Consider the following 25,214-nt stretch of genomic DNA (forward strand, 5'->3'; position numbering starts at 1 on the left):
TCGTTTAGCGAAATGTGGGTGAAATTTAATTAACCGTAAATTTGCGCTCTTGGAAGTGGATATTTCCTTCAAATTTTAATGAGGTATCCCTCTTTTACCAAAAAAATTATAGAAATCGGTTCTCAAATGTCGGAGTTATTGCGTAACATACATACAAAATAATAATCGTAACTTAAAAAAAACCAACCTCAAAAGTTCGTGGAATTACATGTATTTGCCTAGTTTTATTGAAATCGGTTACTGGAAAGTGCGCGAAACCAGATTCACCACCTAGATTGCCGCCTTTTGAGGAGGAATATTTTCTTCAAATTTAAATGGGACCAATACTGATATACCCTCTTTCCAACAAAAAAAGAATCTTCATAATCGGTATACAAATGTCGGAGTAATCGCGTCGAATGGAGAACCTCCTTCTTTTTTGAAGTCGGTTAAGAATACAGTCGAGTTCTCTCCTCTCCTCCTTTTTGGAAGGAGATTAAAATAGTATACTACCCTTTGCGTTAACACGACAAATACATTATTCCATACAAATATCTTTGAGTACTGAAGCTGTGAAATCAAAGAAAACGTATCTTGACCTTGCTTATAACTATTTAAGTGTCTATAGCCTATTGGAAACTTTCAAGTCGACAAACTATGATAGTTAAGTAACCACAACATCTGAACTAGTTAATCGATTTTCCTGAATCCCTCTCACTGTAATTTAATTAATTTTCCGTGTAGATAAGTAGTTAAAAGATACTAGGTACTATGAGTCTAGTTATATTGATTCAATGTAGAATGTTCAACATACATAAATCACTGAATGTTTGATTCTTTTGAATGTTATTGATACTTCTCTACGGAGAAGCAGTAAGCGGCAACTACACAAAAAGTTCATGAAAATTTTACTATAAAACCCGTACTTGGTTTTATGAGATTTTTTTTATGATATTTAATTTTACAGTAAATCATGTACAGAAGTGATAAAGCGAAACATTTCAGTAAGTTGTCTCATTTTAGATACAACTAGGGATTTTATATCGAGACTCGAGACTGATGTTTTCAGTTTCGGGAATTTCGAATCAAAGTCAAAGTCAATCTTTATTTCATAGATAAGCAAATTATACTTGAAATCGTCATACTGATTAAACTGTACTGCTCATTCGTAAGGCAAGTTGCTGAGATGAATGAGCAAGAACTTCTAAGGATTGCTCTTTGAAAATATACATTTGAATAAATTTATCATTACAATATTTAATTGTAACATCTTAGACGGAGACTACATGCAAGAGCTAAACGGGTCACTATCACGGATTTTTAACTTCAAAAAAGGGAGGAGGTTCTCAATTCGACTGTATGTTTTTTTTTGTATGCATGTTACGCGATAACTCCTGTATTTGTGAACCGATTTTCATGATTCTTTTTTGTTGGAAAGAGGGTACCTCCATAGTAGTCCCATTTCATTTTGAAGAAAATTATCCACCTCTAAGGGTGGCAGATCACGCATGAACACCCTCTTTTCATTCAATTCATTTTTATAAATAGCGCCTAAATTTTACTTAAGGAGCAATTATTTCAATGGTTGGTTGCTATTCTCCAATTCAATACGTTTTTCTCTCTCAATGTTCTTTGAGTAGTGAGAACCTATTTTTATTGTCTCCTGCATTGACTTACAATTATATGGACGTCGGGTCCGCGCTAAAAAGTGTCCGCACTTGTAAGGCGCTAAAATCGTATACAGAGCGCCAAACTCCGCTTTAGTCTTCATTTGTTCGACTGACAGCGCGATACTGCGATGACATTACAATTTAAATTTCGAATAGGTTGACTTGGGACATTTTTTTCGTGGTTTTTGTATTAGACCCGTCGTCCATTTATTTGTAAGTCAATGGTCTCCTGTGTCTCATGCCTGTGTATAGTGGCGAACTAGGGGATATTTGAATAAAATTTGGCAAATTGATGTAATTCCACGTTTGAGGTCGTTTTTTAGGACTCTGTACTGAGATTATTGTCTTCCAAGTACCTACACAGAAGCTGTGTAAATAACCTTTAGTATAAAATTTTTGTTACACTATAGTTTTATACCTCATAGGTAAATGGCAAATTTTGAATATCGGTCGGAATCTTATTATAGAAGCGTACATATTCCCCCTTAAATGAATTTGAGACTTCATGAAGACGATTGTCAAAAACAGCTAGTTTATTTTTATTCTTCATATTAATGTTATGTGCGTTAAATAACCTGTTACCAATTACCAGCTGAACCGTTTTGATAATTTATTAACATGTGGACCCTATTGCAATTTAGCATCTTAAGTTGTACCTAGAAATACAACTATATCTACAAGGTTCAATTTTTCTAACTATAATGTTTGTATCCGTCTGTCTAACTTTAGGTAATGTGATTTTCAAACAATTTGTTTATTTCTCATTAAGAAGCAGGTTATTAACTGCAAACCAATCTATTACAGATATAACACGATTCACATCGTCTCAGGAACATTGGTGCCTTTTAACTTTAAATAATAAGGAAGTATCATCAGCAAATAATACCATCTTAGTTTTATACCCTCCACGAGGCTAGGTAAGTCATTAATATAAACTAAAAAAAGATACTTTTGAGTTTTAAATGTATTTATTTAAGCAATATTAAAAAATCTATTAAATCAACAGAATTTATTTATTCTGGTTAAGTAGACATGGCAACACTATAGAGTGGAGCTTAGTATAATCTGTGACCATAGCAGAACGATAATAATAAAATAAGGTTTTCTCTCTCTGAAAATACACAAAACGCAATTTGTTTCTTCCGTGCCCATGGTACCCATTAGAAGAATGAAAAAAATTTCATAAATTATTTTAGATTTTATAATTTGAGCCAACAAATAACTAGATTATAATGTCATGTTTTGACTGCCTAAATGCCTAGCCTTTATGGAAACCTACTTTTGCAATAGTCTCGAAAGTCTTGTTTATCCCGGGATTTTCGAGACCGCATCGAGTCTTGATTTTTTTCCTGGACGCAGAAATGCAGCGACACTGAAAGCCCCGCATACAAGGTTGTTTATTTATAGTAGATAATTATCTGTCTGCACGTCATGCGAACATGTCCCTCTATCTAATAAGTACCTCGCTTTAGCAGGCAATGAAGATGATATCAAACGAATCTGCCATTTGCAGTATTGTTTGATGGAGCGCTAAATACCATCGCGTGCCTTTTGCCGCTCAGACCAAGCTTTTGTTCAAACGATGTTTTATTATATCTTTTGTTCCATAAATTTTGTAAATATTTTTGTTGTGTAATATCTGACGTGGTAGTCAGTTACATCTCGAATGTGCGAATAATTCAATAATTTTATTGATAGGCCTCAGAATGATTGATAAAACTGATTTTAATGTACGACGTACACATTTAGATTTTCGATAATTTACTAATTATACAGATAAAGATGTCTTTCAATGATTTCTACACTCAACCAGAATGTTGTTGATATTCTCGTTTTACTTGTTCATGTAGTTTAATATCCTATATACTACTTTAAACAGAGCGAATGTGAACCATCGACATGTTTTTAAATCAATCCAATTTGTGTTACTTAAATTTCCAGGAAAGTGAGTGAACGTATTAAATGCAGCTATTGCGTTCATATGGGACAACATGCGTATGAGCACTTAATGAGCGGTAACGCGTACGATGCGCCCGCGCCGTGAAATCGCCGTTAGGTAAATCACTTCCCATCGCCTCTACAATCATGGTTACTAATGACTGAAAGTGATGGTATTAGTCTTACATTTCATTTCGCTGCAAGAAAAATAGAATCTTTAATTATAATGTAAAATATGTTAAAGACTGCAAGCTACGGTATGTGTTATCATGAATTTGATTGTCGCAGAAAAGATGCAATCTAATACGCAGTTGGTCATTGTTGTTTGTATCCGTGACTCATATCTAGTAACCGTTTTCTATGGCCAACAGATAAATGCGATAGATTGTGTTACAGCTACAAAAAATACATTATAATGCATTTATATCGCTTACGACACGACACGAAATAATGGCTATTTTGAAAATTGCTTTTAATGCTCCATCGCTGCCAAGCTCAGACGGATCAAAAACATATGTATAAACAAATAGTACTAAATCATTCATTTGAAAAAATTACTATTTCAACAATTTTTCCTTTCCGCTGGTTCGCATTCACGTTTGTTTGTTTGAAAAAAAAAACAAATATACGCGATTTAGAAGAGTTTCATATTGTATGCGTAACAATCGCTAAAACCTAAGAACTCGATGAGTAAAACATAGTCGATGCAATCAATAAAACAGTTCAAAAACATTCAGTATGTACTAAAGAGTTTTATTTATGATAGCAAGAGACGGAACGAATAAGTCGTGCGCCTCGTAGTAAACAACCTGGCTATCCGTAACGGTTGCAGAGCCACACAGAACCTTAAATCATGAAGATCTGTAGGGCACTACCACTACGCCCGTCACCCTCAGACATAAGTTGACATGTCCCATGCGCCTGTAATTTCACCAGCACCCTTTCCTTTAAAACCAAAACACAGGCTTGGGGGCAAAAATAGGTAAGTTGGCAGTACTTCCATGGACGAACTTTTACACAAGGAGTTCAAGTAGCAGCAACTTATAATTTCTGAACCTCTTTTGTTTCCTGGACAGTTTAACTGGACCGTAAGGTCCAGCAATTAGGTTAAGCACCTGGCTCCAGCAATTATCCAAAGTTCTGACCTACTTTTTAAGCAACATAACATTTCTGTCTCCAATAGTTTGCCTAGACCGCTGAGCATTCCATTTCTGTTCCTTCGGGCTCCAATGTTTTGACCTAATGTCTAACCCAGATTTCTATTGTACTTTTGTTCGAGTAACAACTTACTATCTCCACCATTATAACTTTACCGCAGGGATTCCACCTCAATTGTTTCCGGCTTTAAATTTTGCTCATTTTTGGCAGTTCTGAACTATTTTTGCTTGGGCGACAACTTTCTATCTCTAACAGCTTATTTGGACACTAAGCTTCACCGAGTTTAGGGGTCAGAGTACGTTTTAAAGATTTTTGAGTTCCCACATTACGTAATATGTAACTAGCTGTACCAGGCATGCGTTACAATGCAATTGAAAACATATGAAGTCCCCAACTTGCATTAAGCCAGTAGGGTGGACTCTACGAGGAATTCTCCTCTAAGAAAGGGTGACCTTATACCCTTCAGAAACATTTGCGGGCGTGAGCACAACAACACACGAAAGTTTTATTGGAACCGGATGAACAATAGTGAACTGCATACGGGACAAACATACATACATTCATTTTTATACATATATAGTGTATTGTCATCAAATATGGACAAGAGTACAAAGTTTGACCACAGTGCATACGTTTACGTACAAGTCAAGCTAATATAAAACCGTATTAAAGTTATGTTCCTCGTGTACCTTAATAAGTAAGAAGTTGCTAGTCTCTATTTAGCGTGTAATATTTAGCCAAAGCCGACATTACGTACCGCCTTATGACGCGTTTCTTTAATAATATGCGCATTGCACATTATTTTGTTTTATCATGTACGATATACCTTGCAAAGGAAAATGATTATAGGAAATGAACCCTGCTTTATTAAACTTTACATATCTAAATTAAGTAGTTACTTAATTTAGATTTTAGGGTTTCCAATCGTAATACAGTTGGATTACGATTGAAAACCCTTTCTCATATGTACACGTATGATATATTAACTGATGACGAGTGACATGGTTACGCGTTCTTCTTCACACCTAAGCGGCGAAAAAGGAATTCTCATTGTCTGATGTACACAAGTCACTTCTCTTTTTTCAGCAACTATTACTGCTTGAAATTTGGCACAGATGTAAAAAGCAAAAATGGGCGAGTTTACAGAATTATATTTTGTGATCTTTGTGTGAGTTCTTACCTGTACAATAAAATAGAGGAAAACTTAAGGTCTACCTTATTTGTCTCGGACTGTAGTCCGAGTCAAATAAAACATCACCAAAGCATCATCAAAATCAAACTTCGCAGTGGCAGTAAAATTACAATGAAACCATATTACATGCATATACACTGTTGTCGTAATTCCACACGGCCCGGTCAAATATAGAACAACCCCATATTGAAGTGGTGGGAGCATGGTGGAAGCATCGAGGACATCGCAGAAATTCTGTGTACTACAATCGACAACCCGCCTGTTAATGATTAGAATAGTACTTACGACTACTGCCTCACCTTGTCTAATATACCTAAATAAAATGATTACTATATAGACTAACTTGATGATTCACTTACATTAATCGACAATGGGCATATACAGTCTTGAAAAAGGGTTACTTAGAGTCCATTATCGTATTTAAAAAAAACAAAAATTGTTTTTACTTGATCGCGGCGCGTTTTCTCAAAAACACATTTAGGGTCGTCGGGGGATGAAAGCATTTTTGTTCGTTTAACAAAGGCGAATAATAACTTGATAGATTAACTGCGCACCTTTAAACTGCGATAATAAGTTACTGTTAATGGGATGAAAGTTTGAATGAAATTATAATGATTCCTCGTTTTGGTTTTTAAGTTATTAATGTATCAATCTTTGTATTAATAATTACAACAAACTACTGGAGTAGTTTCAAAGAATGAAAATTAAATGTCATGATAGTAAAACATTGTGATATTCAATAAACTTAATATTATTAAAATAAAATTTCCTTGTTGCATGTTACAGGTCAAAAACAATTCGTAGAATTTAGTAATATTAAGCATACGTACCATGCTACCTTCTTCTGCATTACTGATTATTTTAGGTGTTATAACACAATTATTTTGCTCATTTCATTATGAAACGAACTCAATAATCATTTGACAAAAAATTAATTATTTTTTTATTTATTTAATCATTTAAATAACGTCAAAGAGAGAGTCTGTTGAAAATAATGTTACAAACTATCTATTTAGACCATCAAAATTGTTTACAAAGATTATGCAACTTCATTAATTATACGTATTACTTTTCTTGAAAATCATTTTCGGCTTACACCATAGTGGACATGACAATGCTGTTCCATTATACTGTTCATTATAATTATATTCGATTACAAGGTTCTAACATTATATAAAACACAAAGTAATTTACCGTCACTTTAGTGTTATCTACAAATCTCTATAACATTTTCAATGGAGTAAGATATGGACTGAATGTTGAACAATATATTAATCAAAATATTAGTCGCAAAACGCATAAATGGTATTCGACAGCTGTTAGTTATTTTTTTTACACAACTTTCAATATTACAGAATATTACGAGTGTAGTGTTACATAAAATTTATAATATTTTATTTCTTTAAAAATATTTTGTATTTTTCTTGAAGTGCTTGTGCATCTGGTGCCGCACGTCTGGACTGCAAAATTTCTATTGAAGTAAAATTTTATGACTTCTACGTTTTCAAAGATTTCATATTAAATTACACAATTTTTAAAGCACAAAAATAATGCTGTGTGTACTTGGAACTCTATTTGTTTAGCTAGTCTTCACATTTGTTTTACTCTTGATACAGTTTCATCTAGGAAACAACATAATTGGAATGAAATCTTACAAAACGTGGAACTAATAGTGGAGGAAAGACACCAATTTAAAACAAAGTTTGTGGAAAATTATTTATCAGTTCAAGTTAGCTAAATTGTCTGTAAAATTACATTATAATTACTTATAAGTATAATTACAGCCAAATTTAACAGTCGAAAATGGTTCAAATATAACCATAAAATACGTTCGTTCGTCAAAGAAAAGCAACACTGAGAATACAATGATGTATCGAAATTTTGTTTTAATCCTACTCTATTTATTCACTTAAAGTACATTAAGAAAAAAAATATATAATAATATAAGCAGACGCATTTAGTCCCCATATCACTTTTTATTGTCATGGGACTACAAAGTGCAAATCATTTTATAGTCCCATGACAACAAAACTTTGTTATAGGAAATCATTTCGTAGTTCTATGACAAGAAAGACTTTGTTACGGGAACTAAACAATTTTACCGGCTCTCAGCCAACCAATTTTTTTTTTCAGATTTATGATTACGAAGTAAGGGTTAAGTAAAATTATCTAATAAGTTAATATAAACTATACTTTAAAAATTATATAAGGTATTATTTTTTAAATAGTTTTATTTTCCATTGTGTCCATCAACGGCTAATACCTAAGAACTTGATTTTTTTATGATACCAAGTGACGGGACGAAGTAGTCGTGTTCCTGGTGGAAAGCGACACGCCTGTCCATAGCAGTTGCAGTGCCACCCAGATATTTAAATCGCAAAGATCTCAAAAGAGCCACTACCACCGCGCCCGTTATACACATACGTAACGCACATAGTAATGCACACATTACTGTTTGGCGGCAGATTTTTTTTTAATAATAAAGCATACACTTAACATAACCCCGCACTAGGGAAACCCTGTGTCGCGGGTGCCATGGACACACACATAGACAACCACAAATTACACCCAAACTCACGAGAGAAATAATGTAGGCCGTACAAATATTTCTCCCGGTCCGGGAATCGAACCTGGGACCTCTGCGTGGCAGTCCAGCATGGTAACCGTTCGGCCACAGAGGCAGTTATAGAAATTATAGAAATTGGTAAGGTAGCAGTACTTCCCTGGACGAACACTTTCACAAGGAGCTCTACTGCTGCTACTCGATATAAATGCACTTGCTATCGTTTCTGTGATGGAATTCTATTATTTATTAATAATTACCCGGAATTGCCGTACCAGGGGGCCCCCAACTGTGATGTCGTTGTTCATCAAAATCTCGCACTACATGTTACTTTCACTACTGCATTATTATTATTGGCTATTTTGAAATGGCCTCATTCCCCCGTTCCTACAGAAGCTAGAAATTTTCGGTAGTTAACCATGAGGAACACCTATTCACTTACATCTTAAACAACATGAAACAACTAGTTCGAAATAATGACGACTTCGGTGGCACAACGGTTTGCACTATGGGCGCTGGATGAGGAGGTCTCGGGTTCGATTTCCGATGAAACCAATTTGGGAAATCAACGTTTCTAAAGTGGTTCTGGTCTGGTAATCTTAGTACAGAGAATTCCCTAGTTTGAAGGTAGTCAACTACTGCTAGCTGGCATGTTTTTTACATCACATTATCTGTAATTAATATATATACATAATGGTTTGAAATAAAAATCCATAAATAAAAAATATTTACTGGAAATATTATTTTCATTTTCCCCTTAGAGATTTCCAGTTCTGTTTTCTGTTCGTTTCTAAGAAAAAAGTCGTTGCACACCGGATATAGTATAGCACCCGAATAAAGTATTGACATAATCCCACGTTATAACGCTAATGTAGAACTTCGGATCAAATTCTCTTTATCTAGAAATTATTCTTGCACTTTGTACTTATACACAACAGGTGGATAAAATTACTCTGACGGTCTCTAAGAGCCTATGCACACGGCGTATTTTATACGCGCAGACGACGCGCTTTTCACGAACGCAACTTTGAACGCGCGTTGAACTCGCGATTACGGTGCCGAAGATGTTCGAAAAGCAGATTGTTACGTTTGTATCGATTCAATCGCGCGTAAACCGTGATCAAACGCGCGTTCGAAGCGCATTCGCATCGAATCAGACATCGCGTTGCAAGACTGAGGAAAGGGGCAGGGAAGTGGCTACGCTTAATTTTATTTATTTTAAAAAGCTAGCGTAAGCAGTGTTGTCTCGACTGACGCCATTGTGCTACTATAGAGAGTACGCGCCGTAAATGTCCGTTTCACAAACGCGGGTGAAACGCGCATTTACGGCGCGTATGAATTTGTAAACGTGTGCAAAGGTCAGTCACTACAACTGAATCTCGTTTGAATCGCGTTAACGTGCGTCATCAGGGTGTCGTCAGCGCGACCTCTGCGCTTCGTCTGCGCGTGTAAAATACGCCGTGTGCTTAGGCCCTTAATACTTAGATTACGCTATTTTGCAAGTGTCAAATCGATAATATGATCTACTCGAATGTATTTATATGGCCACGATGGCCGATCGCTATGAAAATTTGATATATTGTGAATATCTAATTGTTCCAATTGGATTTTTTGGATTTTGAAATGTATTATTTTTTTATTTCAGCCAATGGGATCTATAAATTTATTAGATACAGTTTACTTAGACTATGTGAAGGAAACTTGTACTTGTACTGTACATGTTAATATATCTAAAGTAATAATAAATTCGAAAGTAAGTCTGTTTGTTACGTTTTCATGCCTAAACCGTTGAACCGAATTTGATGAATTTTGAATTTTTGTATAGAAATAGATTGGACCTAGGAGAAAGACATACGCTAGTTTTTGTCACAAAAGTAAATTTTAAAGCTGGTGAAATAGGAGATAAAACTTTGTATGGAGAAACAATCATTTCTCAAATAAGTAATAAATACATGGAGGGCACCATCATATTTGTCTAGATGACATCCGCGACTATACAAATCTAGAAAACTCGAACCCAAGTACGATTAAAATCCGAGAAAATACAAATAACGCTTGTACACTTCAAAATGATCCCTGTGACATTTCGGACCGTCATTTCTCGGGTTTGGAACGCTTAGGGGTCTTTTTCAAAAACATTTACCACTCGACAAAGGACAACAACTATCTTAGTACTTTTTGCTAATTAAATGAACGCATAAAAATGAAGGAACAAATGTCTATCGAGTGCAAAATGGTCGTGTCTATCTTTATGTTTTGCATTCGGTGCATACGACACCGCAAGCTTGCAAACAAGTCTTGCGAAACGATGCCCTTCCGACATTCTTATTGTGTCGACGAACACTATTTTCTAACTACACAATACCTATGTTTTGTTTTCATATCATCCATAATTCGTCATCTATAGGGGCTGATTACACATGTAATTTTATGCGACCAGGATAAAGAAATTAAAAAAATATTATGTAGTTGGATTTCCTTGAAATAAACAACGTGTCGTTTTATGTCATATTTGTAGAATTTTCATCTCATTGCGATTGCGACATTTATTCTTATATATGTAGGAACACACACACGTGGAAGAGGTATGCTCTCTGGAATTTCCGATTACTATGTAAACTAGATAACTATACCGCACACATTTATGTAGACTCAGTTGTTCTCTAAGAGTACATACATACATAATGAAATCAGAAGGATAATCAATATATTTATCATTTTTGTGTTATCAGAGTAAATGTTCATACCCTAGTTTTCTCGTAATGCCAGCAAAAAATATGAATGGCAAAAATTTCATCCTGATTGCGTCGGAAATTTTGTCAAGGTGACTCTATATTACACAAAATCAGTAATCCTTCAAAAACCTACCTAGCCCCCAGTACGTATAGTTTAGTTGCATAATAGATGCTTAAGACCTCAAGGAGCAGTTTATAGTTGCATACGTATTTGTTGCATTACAATTTTTTCTAAAAATATATTTGTCTTTCAAACTCAACGTTTCGGGCCCTTTACAGGTCCCATGGTCACGGCTGATAGCCGTACTTAAAGTAACTAAAAGTGGCAATAGCGAATCCAAATCTGACTAGTTCATTTTAGAACCTTTTAACCGTTTATGCTTTTAAAAGGGCATTTGGTTACTAAAGGCTGAAGACGGGATGGTTTAGTAACTGTTATATGCTGCCCAATTGCCTAGAAGAGTTAAATGTTGTTGTGTATATATTATGTAATAACACTATCCTGATTTTAGTACTTCAATAATAGAGGTAAACCGCTAATGCCTGTCAAAAGAATGAAATTACAGCTTTTAGAAAACGTGAATTGGATTAGGCAAACAAATTCACTTGGATATAGAGTTCTTAAGTTTTCGCGAAAGTTATATGAAATTACACTATTTTTTCGGATCTAAAACGTTTATTTGGTTTTTGAAACAAAATAACGTTTCGCTTATATACCCGTGAGACATACAAAGGAAACGTTGGTTTGTTTAAAAAAAATAAATATACGCGACTTAGGCCCTAAAAAATAAATTTACTTGGAGCTTTAGAAGAGTTCAAACTGCAGGTTCCGCACAAATTTCCATTTGCATGGAAACTGCAATGCACTAATAACATAATCTCGAAAAAGATTTGTTTGTTTACTTTGAAATTTTAATGGTCGTGATATATATAGTTCAATGAAGTTAACGTTATTTTAGTCTACATACAAACAACTAATAGCAAGTAGTACGCTGTCAATACATAATAACATATAAATTAACACACAAAAATGTTTACTTTTTGATAATATATTAAATTCATGACTAACATACTCGAATAATCATTTTGTTAAAAGCATTTTGTGGTCGTTTATATCTTAACGAGGTAAAAGGTATATCAAATATATATTTGTCATCGTCATCAACCCGTTCAACCCAACCCGCTCTCAGGCGAAAGTTTTAGCCATAGTCTGCCACACTGACCCATTGCGCGTTGGGGACTTTTTACACGTTTTCAGAAAGCTGTGAACCTTCTTCCCAGGTTTTATCACGATGTTTTCTTTCACCGAAAGTTCATGATAAATTTTAAATTAAACTTACGCACATAAATTCTGAAAAACGTCACGGCCTCTGCTCGAGAGGCGGTAGGTCAAACCACTACACCACCATTAAACGTCACGGCTTTTATGAAAACTATAAATGTGTATTTTTAATATATGTAATTTAAACACAACAACAACAAGTTTACTATTTTATACACTGATACACGTCAAAAGAATTTTTGTTTACTAAAAAGCATATATTATTTTACCCTTTCCCAAGAGTAGCACCAGAAGAGCGCCAGTATTGGCATAGTCGTAGCTCTTGAAACACCGTTACGCGAACTTTATACGTTTAAATTGGACTGAGGGCTGCATAAAATTCTAACCAAATGGTGGAAGCAAGTTTCATTAGACCTGCAGACCAGGCTCTAGCACTATTATTAATATGATTACTTTTTATTAATTTATTCATAAATTATTTCAATATACATTTCACCACGGGTCAGTTTGATACACTTTAGTCTTATATGTGTGTGACTAGTGATAGATAAACTAGCTATTTAAAACCTAACTATAGTGTTAAACCACGTAAATGAAACAAAAACTTTACACTAAAGGACAAAAATTCGTGTTAGTGACCCGTTTAGGTCTTGCAGGTTGTCTTGATGTATTATATTTGTAATAAATATTGTAAATGGTAAATGTACGCAAATGTTTACTTATTAAGAGCATTCCTATAGTTCCTTACTCAGGAGAATCTGCCTTAAGAATGAGTAGTAGAGTTTAATCAACATGACGATTTTAAATGTAAATTGCTTACGTCCTTTACGCGGATAGTTATACTGTTCGTTTGTATTGAAGTAGTAAATTGGAGTTTTTTTTTGTGTGTTACAGGGTGCGAGGGTGGGCCCGAGGGCGGTGGCGCGTGGCGCGGTGGGCGCGGTGGGCGCGGTGGGGCTGGGGCCGGCGGTGGCGCGACGCTAAGCGCAGCCCGACGCCGCCCGCGCAGCCAGCGGCGCGCGCCGCCGCCGACCATGCGCGCAGTCAGCACGCGCCGCGCCGCCAAAACGCGCGCACCATGCTCAACATGAAACTGAAGGAGCGCCTCGCGCTCGCACTCAGCGCCTTCCTCGTACTCTTCACCTTGATGCTCGTCGTCGATCTTCAAATGGACTATGGCATCTCTGGGCACAGGGTTCCTTTACATGGCCGGGTGCACATCGGGGACGATACGGATAAAGGAAAATCGGCATACATCGAGTTTAGGAAAAGATTTCTACAGAAAAGGTTGGTGCTGTGTTGTGTCTCTCAGTGCTTAAGTGTGCTTTTAACAATTATTTAAAACAATTCTCTGGATTATTATTGGAATTTATTAAGGTATGTTTTGACTTTTTTCTGTCTCTCTTGAAACTAAACGTAAATCATTCACAAATTTTTCAATTGGATTATCTACAGCGAAAACAATTTAATTTTAAACAATTTTTAAAACATGTAGATCTAAGTCTCAATATCGAATGGAAGCGGTAACACATTAAAATTATCTTATCAAAAATGGATAGGGAGGACCTTTGATAGCGGTTGAGCGATACCGACGAGAAAGTCATACACCGCTCGTCACTTCTAGAGACACTACATACTACTAACTACTTCTTAATGGCCAACAATTAAATCTTAACTACTACAAAATTGATACCGGTTGGTGACAATTAAAAATCAATCGATTATGATAATAGAGTTCACGATATAAATCGTTTGTAGACTCTATCCTGGAAATTCCAAATAAACACGTTTTAGAAAGGGCAATATTGTTGAATAAAAAGTACCGTTAATTGTTTTGTGAGATTTGCTCATATTTGTCAATAATTAAATAATTATATAACTTGTAATACTTAATTACTGCGACATGTTTGCAAGTGTTAGAAGGTGCAACTTTTCTCAGTACCATTTTTGGCATTTCGCTCTAATTATTTACGAAGTATATTTTAATCGCGCAGTTGGTAAAGCTTCTAGAAGAAAAATGGTAAATGTTAGATGGTTATTTTCATATAATTCCTTTTCATATGTCGCATCAATGGTCATAATAAGCAAGGCCTTACAAAATATACAAACCGATAACCTATTCCCTGTATAATATTTAATATAGATAAGACCAACTCAAATACAGTTGAAACCAATAAATACTAAGCAAAGACTCATAATACCAATTGATATACTTTCGTATTTATTTATAAAATTCGGATTTCACGTATCACTGAACATAATAGACCTTTTATAGAAAAAGAAATATTCGACAATTAGTTGTACCTTGATGTTATTTGTGATGCGCTATCTTGGCATTATCTTTACGTACACGTGTTTACTCGTTCAACTATGTCTGCGCAGATAACATAGTAAGAAGGACGCAAAATGTTGTGATTCAATATTTATGTTACATATTTGCTTCTTTAGGTGCATCTTCGACACTTACGGTTGGTTACAGCTTGCAAATGTCATTTAATAAACTTTGATATTTTTACTAAGCAGCGTGGAAACGTCAAATAACAAATAGTATTGGTTATTGAATCACAGCTCTTCGCGACCCTAATTTTAAAATTGTACCAGTTTTTCAAGCTTGACGTGTAGTCGTGTGTACTATGTCTAACGTGACCATACGTCCGGTTTTAAGGGACAGTCTCGCTTTTAAGCTTCGTTTCCCGCTGTGCCCGAAAAATTTAACAACGTCCCGCTTTGACAAAACAGCACACGTGACATGAATTAATTAAAAAAAAATAGCGTGAAAGCGAAAAATATATAAAGCAAGCCCACCAGATTACACAATTTTTTTAATATTTAATCATTAAATATTTTTAGTTCTTTTTTTTAATTTTTTTAATCGCTAAACATTTCGTAACTATTATAATTATATAAACATGTATTTTGTTTTTAAAACAATAAGAAACTCACAGGCGTCTCACTCTGAGGGAAAAAATAATTAACGTTAACAATGTCAGATGTCCAGCGAAGGACCGCGTTAAGTAATAGGTGATGATGATAACGACACGTTTTTCTGTCCAATAAGTAGTTAGGAATTACAAAATATTCCGCAGGAATAATATATTACACCCTATACCCCATATTAAGCGTTGCCACACACTGGATTAAACTTCACTTTTTCTTAATTCTAAAGCTATGATTTGCTTTTAATTTTTTCATTATATATAACGACCGCACGCTTTATTTTGTATTTTATTTTACTTATTTTAGGAAGGTTTACAGCTATAATTAAAAAAAAGCGGTAAGCGGTTTTTTATGTTATTTGGTTTATACCAAATAACATAAAAAAATAAAAGTCTATTACAAACCTCGACATTTGAATAACAAAATTAGAAATAATAATTATTGTTGATCTTACTTAAATTTTTATGGTTTAAAGCATAGGTTTCCAAACGTTTTGGCTTAAGCAAGATAAAAAAAATTTTCAACGCCCAACACCACAAAAAATAATTGAAAACACGTATTTTTTATATTAAATTAACACAAAAAATCAAAGGGAAAAACAATATAGATAATATAGATAGTTTAGGTTTTTTTTCAAATGCGGTAGCACCACCTGGACAGCATCAACGCGTCCCCGATTGCTTCCGAGGTCCTTACCGCCCCCCTGGGGCTCTTCAGCGCCTACTGGAGGGCGGCAGAGACCACTTTGGGAAACTATGGTTTAAAGCAATCATAAATATAAATATCATATATGTATATTTCAATTGCAAATTACGTTAATTAAAAATTACGTTATATAGACATACTATCATATACCATCATTGTTGTCCAAAGTAATTCAAACCTACGGTTTGTCTAATGGTCGCAGTGCTTGTCGCTAACAAATAAAAGTCATAGTCGGTGCTGTACTTATGTATGTTTCACAGCCACGCAATACGAATGTGTTATATCAGTAATTCGTGTGATAAAGACGCTTTTCAAGCTTAAATTCTAGTAAAAGCTGTAAATTTTTTTACCAAGCCCTATTTGGTCTGCGGTCAGATGGCGCAAAGAACAGATCAAAGTTGAGTCGCATAATGTAATAGGGGTTAAAGTATGAAATTGCCGATTTGTACTGAAAATCTAAATTGTTTATTTTTTAAATTTTTAACAAATTTATTTAATCAAAATAGTTGCCATTATTATCTATACATTGCTGCCATCTAATGGGAAGGTTATTAATGCCTTTGCGATAGAACTCCGACGATCTAGACTACACAAACTGTGTGAAAGCATTTTGTACTGCCTCCTGGGAAGAAAACTTCTTGTCACGTAGATAATTGTCCAAATCACGAAAAAAATGGTAGTCCGTTGGAGCAAGGTCTGGTGAATACGGAGGATGACGAATGGTTTCTAACTGCAGTTCCTGAAGGGTCAAAATGGTTTCTCGTGCTGTGTGAGGTCTCGCGTTGTCGTGGAGCAATAATGGTGAAGATCGATTCATGAGTCGGGGCTGTTTTACTGCTAGTTTTGTCAACATGGTTCGGAGTTCGGCACAATAGACATCTGCCGTTATTGCTTGACCAGATCGGAGAAAACTATAGTGAATAACACCATGCTGAGACCACCAAACAGTTACCATTACCTTTTTATTCGTAAGTTTTGCTTTAGGACACTGTTGTGGCATTTGACCTGGGGTCAGCCATTGCATTTTTCTTTTCCGGTTATCATAAAGAATCCACTTTTCATCACATGTTACAATTCGATCCAATATTCCTTCATTTCTGTACCGGTTCAACAAGGCAACACAAGTTTCAACACGCGTTTCTTTCTGCAGATCAGTCAAATCATGAGGCACCCATTTTTCGTATTTTTTTATTTTATTGATTTCACGCAAGTGAGTCAATATTGTGGGTAAGGTAACGTTAAACCATGCCGCTAATTCCTGGGTAGTTTGACTAGGATCGGCTTCCACTATCTCTCTTAATTCATCGTTATTCACCTGTGTGGGCGGTCTTCCTCGTGGCTCGTTCTTTAAGTCGAAATTTCCATCACGAAAGCGTTTAAACCAAAATCGCACGGTGCGTTCATTAGTAGACCCCTCTCCAAACGCAGCATTGATATTGCGGGCTGTTTCTGCCGCGTTAGTTCCGCGTCGGAACTCGTATTCAAAAATCACTCGAATTTTCGCAGTATCCATCTTTCTTGTCTAAATTGAATAACAAAAACAATTGAAAGTCGATATTCAAATGTTTCAAATTAAAAAAAAAAAATCACAGAAACCATTTGAAAAAAGTGTCATTCGAAAACCTCAAACCATGAAGATTCTATGAAAGATTCTATGTTGAGTGTGTGTGTTATATATATTTAAAATTCAAAGAACCTATTGCAATAAGACGGCAATTTCATACTTTAACCCCTAATATATGAAGCTGACGATCCTTTGTGGTGCAACTTGGAAGAGGCCTATGTTTCATGAACTGCAGGAGGTTGATTGGTGGAGTATGTATGATGGAAACACCTTTTATGCAGATTAAAACACATTTAATTTGAAACATTGAATTCAAAACCGAACAAGGCAGCGCAGCGAAAGCAAAAGCTCAAACTTTTGCTAAGCAAAAACTGTCGAAAAATATTTTATAAATCGAATGAAAATTGTAAAAAAAAAAGAAGTACAAAAACAACGGAGGCTGCGTCACAGCTGGTCGCGAACAATGATTTTGCCAGTCTATATTGAACTTTATTTATTAATGATAATAGAAGATCATTTAAGTGTATTAATTTTTCCGTATCATAATCTTTATTTAGCTAAGCTATAGGTATAACTATATCTAATGGATATGTGGATAACCTTTTTTGATTAGATAAGATTCTAATATTAGTTATATTCCATTTATCGGATATTCAAACACATTCTGATCGATCCGCTTTATCGATAAGTTATATATATACTTTAGTGGGTTATAAGTTTCATTATTATTGCTGTCTTTAGTAACTCAACACAAAATAACCAAAGATTTCTCGAAATACAAATAATACCCTGTATTTTCATTAATATTCTCAACTTATATAGAATCTCACATAATCATCAAAGTTGAAAATACTATAGAACCATTTGTTTTTGATAAACTACAGACAAAAAAAATTACTAATAGAAATAATTAGTTTACCGTTTTAAATATGTGACAGTATTATGTTTTATAACCCTGCATTTTAATCAATAATAAATTAAGTTAAATAAAAAATTAAGTTATTGAAAATGAAAAAAATTATCGATTATTACTCATGCAACAAAAAACTGTAAGTTTAAAATTAAATACAATTTATTGCTGAATTTCAATCCTAGAATAATAAGTCAGTATTCATGGAAAATTTTTGAATGTAGAGGTATAGGAATTTCACAAAAGGTACCCACTTACAACCCTCCTTCTCCTTGTAATGTCGAAGAACAATCTAAGTACCGTTTCATCCCTTCTCAGAACAATTTAGAAACGAAAACCTATACCAATAATCTCCTTAACGAACAAACCAAGCCAATGCCTTAAATATTAGATTCATGTAAAATTCAACATCCATCCAACAGCTTAACCACAATAACACAAAATTTGTATAGGACATCTATTTACCAGAAAATTCGCACGAGTACTCGTAATAAATGCTGATTTACGTATTCTCTTTAACGTCTATCATATAATGCAATGACCGGCGAAATAATAAGTCAGAAAGCCCTTTTCATTTTAACCAATCAGATCATCAGAATCAGAAATTTAACAAATCAAATTCACATGCGGAATTAAATCGATATTGGTAGTCATGGTTTAATTTCATTAAAAACTAAGTCACATTCTTTATTACCACCACCACTGTATGGTTATCATTTAAGGTTTTTAACAAAGGTATGGATTTCGTAGCAAATCGACGTCGTAGCGCTATTCCGTGTGATAAGGATAAGACATACAAACAAATGACATGGGTACACAGTAATATTTTTATATGAAAGCGATAAAAAAAAAATTATATCATTTTTAACTGTGCCCTAAGTGTATTGACGCAGTTTTTATGCCTTTCATTCGATAATACGAAGTGATAAACTACCGAGACCAAGAATATTTAGTTTTGAATCAGTTCCTATTTGAATGATATTGCAGTATACATTTTTAATAATAATAATCGGTACTGGACCATCATTTTTAAGTCAACATCCTCCACTACCCAATAACCAATGGGTTGATAAGTCAGTTGGTATATATATTTAATGAATCCGTAAAAGTACCCAATATCGTTGAGTTTGCAATATGTCATATGTCAGACAAGAAAGTAGAAGGATCTAAAAGCGCCAATATTTTATTACTAAGCAACAAAACAAATCTTTTTTGTTTGAATGTCGTCCTCATAGACGTCGACAACTTCTATTGAAGTAATTTAAAGAAAAGTTCTATAAAAGACATGCTTTTGTTCTATAACAATGCTTAATTAATTTGTCGTTTCGGCTGGACAAATATGTTTAAATAAACGAAATATGAGCTCCGTACTCAACGCTTTATAGAACAATGGCGGAACAATACTAGTAATCAACGGTCTGTAATCTTAACTAAAAGCAAAAAAAAATCGTTCACCATTTCGCGTTTTCATTGAAACGCGCACGCGTCGCAATAAATAATGTATCCTATGGCAAATACTATAAGAAGGTGCTTTAAATTGCATGCATAGGAAGAAATTTGAGTATACTTTTTGTGAATTATTTGTTAATTGTGATGAACTTTGAAGTACAGAAAGAATTACTAATAAAGGACTGAAGCCCAAAAACATAGTCATTTTTTGCATCGTATTTGATTCGATAAGATCGGGTTCGAACGATAAACGCTTAAAGTTTATCATAACTCTGTAATGTAATGCAACCTTGTGATAATTGTATACAACTTTTCATCGGAAAAAGAAAACTTAGCTTTCTTGCATCGTATTATAAGGGACGTGTGAACCGCTGAGAATATAACTATGGTTCGATATGGTGATAGACACGCTGTACGGTCGTTAGATTTGTCATTCTACAACATTTCATAAATGTAGTAATGTTTGTACGTTGCATAAGCATGTGCATAATGTACTTACGTCCGAAGCGGCATAACAAAATTAAGTAAAATCACAGGGCTGAGAGAGAGTGAGCATTGTTATTATCTTTTGAAAGAAGACATGTAAACTACTTGACAAATGTTATTACCATCTATTATTACTAAATAAAATAAATGCGTTCCTAGAATAATTCTTTGAATAATTTTGAAGAGTTTACGGTCATATCTAGCAAGTATATATTTTCGTAGAATTGTCTAAAATACAATAGATTCATATCATTTCTACTCGGATCAAAACATTTAAGTAAATCAGCGAACTTTAATTATAGTTCTTTTAAAATGAATGTACAGTATTATTCAACGTATCAATCAAACTGTGAGAGACTCGTTGAAATTGAATAGGTTACATACAACCGTCATTTTAGTAAGGAATTTTTTAATTACCTAATCTGATAGTGGAGCAAGAAATGTGTCTATTGAAACCCTACGTGGTTAAGTAATGTTAGGCACTCCGGGTTTCATGTTCGATTCTCAGAAGAAACAAATTAGAAAACAGTTTAGATCTTAATTTGTGTATGGCGTAGTTGTACTTCATAGTGTCTTCGTAATTTGCTCGCAGCGCAGGTCTTAGTTTGAAAAGTGACTTTTTTATAATACCAAGTGACGACGGGACGACTAAGTCGTGCGCCTGGTGGTAAGCGACACGCCCACCCGTAATAGTTGCAGTGCCACTCAGAGCTTTAAAACGCAAAGTTCTGAGGGACACCGCGCCCGTCACCCTGAGACACCCTTAAGTTGACAACCCTTCCCTCAATCAACCCAACCCTCCTCCCTTACGAGTTGACACCAGCGCACCCTGCCTCGTGCGATCTCCCCACAGTTCTCTGCATTCAGGGCGCGGAGGTTTTCTCCGCTTCGTCCCTCCATCGGGACCTCCATTTGAACTAACCAACTAGTCGACGACCACTAAGACGTCTCAAATAGGCCCTTAATTTTCTATTGCCTCTGTGGCCTAACAGTTACCATGCTGGTCTGCCACGCAGAGTTCCAGGGTTCGATTCCCAGGCCGGGAAAAATTTTCTATGGTCTACATTTATGTCTCTCCTGAGTTTGGGTGTAATTTGTGGTTGGCAATGTGTGCACCCGCGATACAGGGTTTCCCTGGAGCTGGGCTATGAGTGTATGCGTTGAAAAAAAGACCTTTGACGTGCCTCTAGTTGTAATTATTTTATTTATACTTAAAACTGTACCGTATCACTCGTTTTGGTTTTAACCTTATTTGGATAAAAGAGGTTATGTAATGCAATGTAGATAGATAAATACAAGAAGAAAGAATAAATACGTAGTCTGTATACATTTTCTTATATTTAAAAGTATACTTCAATGTGATAAAATATATTTTATTATTTCAATGTGATAAATAATATATACCTACATATTATTTATTACATTTACCTTATTCTATGTTTTTGTTCTACTTAGTTTGTCTTCTCTTTATGTGTTTAGTATATTTCTTTCTCAAGAAACAAAACCAATGTCTCAATAAAGCATAAGTCAACTACTCCTCACCAAATATTGCCAATTATTTAGCTGTTAATTATTTTCATTGCGGATCCTTCTATTTGTGAATTATTTTTAATTGTATTGAGTTTAAAAGCATCTTAGTAGAAGTGCTTTTTGAGTGCTTTTTAAAGATACGCTTCGGTAACTTCACAATGCTCAATCATAATTAATATTTCACTGTTTAAATTTTATATTAATTATAAAGAAATTGTACACCTCTCAATTGAAGATACAATATATAATAGAACTATATAAGCCGATTTTTTTATGAGACCAAGTGATGAAACGAACATGTTGTGCACTTGGTGATAAGCGACACGCGCGTCCATGACAGTTGCACTGCCACTTAGAGCTCTAATTCTTTAGACTACGGGAACCAATTCCATCCTCTAAGTTTGAATCACAAATAACATAAAAAAAAGATTTGAGAGGCCCGTCACCTCTTAGAAATAAGTTGACATGTCGTGATTTCACCAACACTCTTACCCTTCAAAACCGGAACCGGAAAGGGCCTTACACCGATGTGTCCTAAGTATAAGGGCCAAAGTAACAATTTGATCATTTTCACTTTTTTGTGGCAAATGCTTCATTTCATTATGATCTATAAGGTAGCGTTAAAACAAAATCAAACATGTTCAAGGAAACCTCGAAATACAAGGAAATCTTGAAAATATACCAGATTGAAAGTTTGGAAGCCTCCTGTAAAATTTTAATTTTGCGCTTTGGCCTTATACATAGGACCCATCGATATCACTTTTAAAAATCAACTCTCGTTTGCGCTGAAATCACAAATTAGAAAACTGAAATAGTACAACGCCAACAACTGACCTGTGTGTACGTCTCCGTATATTCCAAAAGTATTATGTATTTATTGTAATAAAGATAATATCTCTAACACTGGGGGCTGTTCCATTCGGTGGTGTGGGAAAAACAGCAAAACACCTAATTACAAAACAAACGGAATCACATTTTATCTGTAATTAAACATTAAATATGTAATTTTTCAATTTTCGTTCATTATAACAAAGCTGAAGTTAAACTGGTCGGTTTGAAGTGAAACAATTGACGACACCCGTCAAATTCGAGCTGGCCAATTGGAGCGCAGTTTGATTTGGCAGAATAGTTTTCAAACAAATTATGAAATAACATTTCGTCTCTATTATATAAAAATTATAATAGTAAGGAAAGATATAAAAGATAATAAAGATAATTTGAAATAAAATGATAAATCAGAATTAAAGACTTTAATGCCAGTTCTTTAATGCTTTCGTGACAAACGTAAAGCTCTGTCTACAAACATTGCTATACCGAAGTCGGTATTAAAAGCTTCATCACATTAACATTTCCTTGAGTTGAGCGGTGTCTCATTGTTTCCTAACGCAGACGCCTCATTAAAACTTTTTTAACAGTAACGGCAGCAATGGGTCCAAAGAGTATGAGCAGTCGGCTCCCGGCGAGTTGAGTGGCACGGACACCGATGCGCGATCTCCTCTGCCCCCCATCGATCTTTATCATGATCTACAGGAAGTGCTTATGCAGCAATCGAAAGGAAAACTGGAGCTCCACGCAGTCATTGTACCACCGCAACGAGATCTCAATGTGTTGAGGCCTGAAAACCCAACCATTGGCGATATGGAAGATTTGGAACCGAGGTGAGTTTGCTTAAAGTTGTGTTTTCTTTTTAGTTTTAAATAGTTTCGGATATTATTATTCATTGTTATAAACAGTTTTTTTTAACACGTGACATAACATTACTGGGAAAGTGTTCAGCAGGACTTACTTTTTAAATCTGCAAGCTTTGGGTACTACAAATTGAAACTATTAGCGCAAAAGTGATATACATAATTATTACATATCTTAATTGACATTATAATTATCATTTAAAGTAACAAAGTAAAAAAAATATGTGGTTTGCGCCATTTTGCGCTGATAGCCTCAATTATAGTAATCATTTTGCAGCTCAATCAATAGGTAGGCTTACGATCGCGTCTACGCAATTTGGGACTGCACAGATTTAAATAGTTAAGAGTAAAATACAACAAAAATATTGCACACTAAAAATAATGTACGGACAACAAGGGAATAAATAACACTACTCTTAGTAACAAATTTTTCAATTCGAGGGTGAATTGAAACGGTTCGAACAATTTGGTACGGGCAAGATTTTAATAATATTTCAGAAATTAATTATTTTAGCACAATAGCGGCTGGATTTAATTAAGAATCATAATAAGTAATCCAACCGAGTTCCTTGAATAAATAGCAGCAGTTGTTTTCTATGTTTTTGAAAGCGCATTATGTTCAATGTAAGTACGAAATAACAGGAATATCCAACCCGTTAAGAAATATTAATTAAAATTGTTCCGGCGAAAAACGACGCGCTAGGGACATTACAAGGAAAATTTCCAAAGTTCCCGACAGCTGACATCCACAAGTACGATTTATGTACCGCTCCGCGAGTCGCCAAATTAAATTGTTAGTTACTTCGTTGTTATTGCTGCAATTAAACTTTGATAACGCGAACGTCGCAGCGGAGAGAACTCCTCTAATTTCCTCATAATCGGCACTTGCAAGGAATAGCTTCTCTTGACAAATTTTGAATGTTTAATGTTCCGCGCCATTATTAGGTTTAAAATTGCTGTTTCGGAATGAGGACCTTTCAGGCGCCAGTGGCCGCAGCGCGGCGCAGCGCTCCAAGCTCTGAAGTATGCATCAAAATCAAACAGGTTGGTCGCGGCTCGCGCCGGTCTCCAGCGGTTGACGTAATTTCGCCAAAGCAAATATTAGGACAAATCTCATAGGAACACTGTGATAGGAATGAAAAGAATATCGCATATCGTTCATGCTCAGATACGTTTTGAAAGGATTTCGTTTGATACAAAACTATAAAAAAGAACATAATATCATACTTACACGACAGGACGATTTTGCGTCGAAAAAGGAGGCGACCTTTTCTTTATCTTGTAAGGCAAATTTCACAGGGCATCTTATTTAAAATCCAGTTACGGGGCTCGCCGAGATAGGCGCGGTCCTTTGACAATAAAACTAAATGGAATGAATTCATGAAGGCTTCCTTATGATATGATGGGATCTCGTACGGTTGGATCTGT

At 35.0% G+C, this 25,214-nt stretch overlaps 1 protein-coding gene across 1 annotated transcript in view; it reads left to right on the forward strand.

The window, feature by feature from the left end:
• The first annotated feature begins 13,462 nt into the window (after positions 1-13,462).
• Positions 13,463-25,214, forward strand: part of LOC113233788 (extracellular serine/threonine protein CG31145) — a 32,238-nt gene continuing 20,486 nt past the window's right edge. The window contains exons 1-2 of the mRNA XM_026468989.1: positions 13,463-13,804; positions 23,514-23,756. Coding sequence (XP_026324774.1) covers positions 13,596-13,804; positions 23,514-23,756 — 452 coding nt within the window. The 5' untranslated portion in view covers positions 13,463-13,595. The remainder of the gene's footprint in view (positions 13,805-23,513; positions 23,757-25,214) is intronic.

This window comes from Hyposmocoma kahamanoa, unplaced genomic scaffold, assembly GCF_003589595.1.
Source record: "Hyposmocoma kahamanoa isolate Upper Pololo Valley unplaced genomic scaffold, ASM358959v1 80, whole genome shotgun sequence".
In the NCBI taxonomy this organism is placed as follows: Eukaryota; Metazoa; Arthropoda; class Insecta; order Lepidoptera; family Cosmopterigidae; genus Hyposmocoma; species Hyposmocoma kahamanoa.